This window comes from Stereum hirsutum (assembly GCF_000264905.1).
Source record: "Stereum hirsutum FP-91666 SS1 unplaced genomic scaffold STEHIscaffold_31, whole genome shotgun sequence".
In the NCBI taxonomy this organism is placed as follows: Eukaryota; Fungi; Basidiomycota; class Agaricomycetes; order Russulales; family Stereaceae; genus Stereum; species Stereum hirsutum.
This window is the reverse complement of record NW_006763161.1, coordinates 1-3771: the sequence shown is the minus strand read 5'-3', so window position 1 is coordinate 3771 and position 3771 is coordinate 1. Positions and strand designations below refer to the sequence as shown.

The 3771-nt window shown below is 46.5% G+C and overlaps 1 protein-coding gene across 1 annotated transcript; it reads right to left on the bottom strand.

Moving 5' to 3' along the window:
• On the bottom strand, positions 1–2735 carry STEHIDRAFT_163957 (Piwi-domain-containing protein; the record flags this gene model as incomplete). The annotated part of the gene is made up of 17 exons (XM_007311691.1): positions 1–98; positions 155–175; positions 234–319; positions 375–430; positions 486–641; positions 700–752; positions 816–821; positions 884–1031; positions 1087–1224; positions 1292–1404; positions 1462–1543; positions 1643–1924; positions 1973–2005; positions 2061–2160; positions 2234–2326; positions 2391–2485; positions 2598–2735. 17 exons carry the CDS (start codon positions 2733–2735, stop codon positions 1–3), a joined length of 1698 nt encoding a protein of 565 aa, XP_007311753.1.
• Between the last annotated feature and the right edge of the window lie 1036 nt (positions 2736–3771).

The following is a 3771-nucleotide window of genomic DNA, read 5'->3' as shown; positions in this document are numbered from 1 at the left end:
TCATGGCATCTGCAGCGTAACAAAAGTAGAGTACTTTCTCAAGTAAGGGTCATAAGAGGCCACAACACTAGCAATGGATGGCCGTTGCACTCCAGGGCCTGCATAAAATCCTTAGTGTTTGAATCTAAAATACTGCTACAAGAAGGAAACTCACCGGGATGCGAGACATTGGCACCTGCACATTCAGAGTATTAAAGATGTAGATGGACATTGACTTGAAATACAAGACGAACCAATGATCATGGTTGGGGTCTGGTTGATCAGGTTGCTTACTGGTCCACGTGCTATGGAGTTGACTCCTCCGAGTTTCGCGTTGACTCTGTGTTTTTGAGAACTTAGCCTCTAAACGAGTCATGCATATATTTGGTACTGACTTCAATGCAACATTGTTGTTGTACTGATTGTTGATGGGCCTCAACTTCATCTTCCTCTGTTACGCAAAACAGATGAGCGATGCACCAATAGAATGAAAAGATATCACTCACAACACACTGGGTAGGGACACCATTGGCGCTATCCCCCCACAGTTTTACGAGACGCCAGAGCTCTGCAGCGCTATCAGGCAAAACAACAGCGACAAGCAACGGAGGTGACTTAGGGTTGTTCCAATCAGCTAAATATCTCTTTGCGTTCTCTAGAGTCTGTCCCAATAAACACAAATTCAGTACAGACAGAAGATCAAGGAAGGAATGCACATACTGCCCAAGCATAGCTTGGATTGTCATCTAAGACGGCACTGGCAGGTTGACATTCTAACGTGTATAGTTCAGAATATCAACAATAAGAGCAAACGATAACTATAGACAAGAACATACCCATCCCTAGTAATTATGCGATTAGATATAGGCAGTAGAACGGGGATCAAGAAATGAAGCCTATTTACCGAGAGCACGACATGCGTTCAGAAGCTCGACTGCAAAATTAGCGGCCTCTTGCGGGGTACCTGCGAGGTTGACGACAACCCATTTGACCAGACGACCAGGCGAAAAGAACTGGTTCCTGAGGACATTCCAGTTTCTGGGGCAAGATTTCTATCAGGAGGGAATCAGGATGTAGTTGACCTATATTCAAATAAAGATCACTTACACCGACAGTGTTAGCCAGAACACTGGAGGCGTACGCGACCTGTGGTGCATCCAGCATCCTCCCTTTGATCTCCATGGCGCTCATGCCGACTTTAATCCCAGCTAATCCCAAGGAATCACTTTGATGGTAATTAAGGAACTAAAGGGAAGAAATAGATCAATGAGTATAGCCATGAATAATCCTTGCTCAAAGAAGGGACACTCACTGAGCTGTTAATGCCTTGCTCGATAATTTGAAGCCGGTCCCTGGGGTTCTTAGCAGAGAAGTCCAACACAGTTTTCATGTTCGCAGGGGGAACCTTTTTTCGGTACAACTGGCCTTGAGCCCAGAAACAAGTCAACATCAATGTCGTCGGATATGACAACAAGCTCGTACCAGGTATAATGACGCACACCTCGGGTGGAACAACGGCATCGCCTGCAAATCCTATGCCCCACCCCGTTGGGAAACGCATGGACTACCCGTGGGCTTTTTGGTAGTGTTGCTTAAAGTTGTGTGATGAGTCGGACAAATGCAACAACAGAATAATTCTACAGTCTGAGATCTGAGAACATACCTGAACAGTCCAGGATTTGTTTCCAATTTTGAGCTCGTAGAGGCCAGCCTGTGGAATAAGATCTTTAATAGGTCGGGGGTTCTTCTGACGGTCCGTCGGTGGTACGGTGGTGATAATGCGACTACCCTTTAGAACTGACTTGAGGAGTTTCCACTCCTTTGAACCGGGATGCATCATCACGAGCTGACCAAGATCTCTAAATCCAAGGTACTGCATTGCAAAGTCAACAATTTTGATGTTTTTGTACACGACAGCAGTCGACATGTCGACATTGCTGGCAAGCTTGTGTCAGGGTGCGTCAGACTGAATATACAAGAGACATAAACATACATTATCATGCGCCCGAGGGATGGACGGACAGATCTGTCAGATTCTCGAGGAATTAGCATATGATCAGCATCCTGATATACAGGTGGACTCGCTGAAAATATCCTCTCCAGAGCTCGAGCCCGATATTCCCGAGTGTCTGCGTGTCTTGATTATGGAAGATAGAGCGGGTGTTATAGGTCTGCGTGGCACTAATAATCAATATATAAACTGGGAGTCAGCGGGAGAACAAAATCAGTTATGTCAAGCATTCTGTGGATGAACTGCATCGGCGCCTGGCAAATCATCGCTTGCACAAGGTTTATTGCCGTCTGGGCCGAAGGTCCACCTTGTCCTTGAATGACAGCATTGAGGGTCCTATGGAATATCACAGTGTATCAGAGGATCTGCTCATATTCCGGTCAGAACTGAGCACACGCACATGAGGTCGACTTTGGTGACTCGCTCGATACGGATATTGTTGATACCCGCATTAGGCTTGTCCGGCCTTATTCTCCTACCCATCATGACTTTGAACTGTACATAGGCATTTTTACAGTCAGCCATTCACCAAAGATGTCAAAGCTGAGGTCAGTGTGATTTTAACTTACTGTTCTTAGCGGTTGCCCTTCCAGAATGTCGTACAAACAGTATAGATTCCTCCGACCATCGTACGCGGCCCGGCGCCCCCACGGAATATTTGGGGATAAGTTGTATGGAATTTCTCGATGATCTCGCACAGGCGACGAGCGTTGAGAGGGGATTTTCCATTGTCCAGTGCAGGCATGCCTTTCTTACCTATGACTGAGAATCAATGCAGCCCAGAGAGAGCATGTCAATAAACATTGACACATATGATGCGGCCTCACATCTCACGCACTGACTAGATACCATAAGATATGTCAATGAGCTATCAAACAGAGAGTAAATGGAGAAAAAAAGCAATGAAACTCAACTGTACCATCAAAGTGGAAGTACTCCTTTGGGGTGTCTGATCTCACCCTAGTGAGATCCATTTCCACAGCGAACGCATTAGTTTTTACTCGAACTTTCAGCCCCTTCGTTCCTACCGGGCGATACATTTGCGACATATCGGTAAAGTCGATACACGCAAGATGGGACTGGCAAGCAAGGACGAGAAGATGGAAGAGAGTCAACGGGGATTCACAGGGCTACTTATCCGCCAGTACATGTAGCATAATTATAATTCTACCTGCTAGTGATAAGAAGTTCCTTGACGATTGTTCCTCAGGAAAATAATAATAAATGCCAGTACTGGCATGGCCATAATACTGGCGACAAAGTGTCATTCCCTTTTGTGACTTTTTCAGTCACTGTCAGAGAGTACTCTCATGTATTCTGGGGGCTCGTCAATGCACGAACAGTGGCCTCATTGCTTCGTTGCGCTTTCCGCAATGGACTCGTTGCACTATCTGCAATGGGCTCGCAGTACTTGGACACAGAGCCAGAATACTGTCCACAAAGTGTCATTCTCTTCTGCGACTAGGCTAGTCATTGTCAGAAAGCACTGTCATGTATTCTAGGGGCTCATCAACGCACAAATGTTGGCCTCAATGCTCCATTGCGCTTTCTGCCACAGGCTCGCTGCACCGGACTGTGTGTCCAAAATACTGGTGAAAGTGTGTCATTCCTTTCTGCGACTAGGCTAGTCATTGTCAGAAAGCACTGTCATGTATTCTAGGGGCTCATCAACGCACGAATGTTGGCCTCAATGCTCCGTTGCGCTTTCTGCAACGGGCTCACTGCACTGGAGCGCGTGGCCAGAATACTGTTGACAAAGTGTCATTCCATGCCGTGACTAG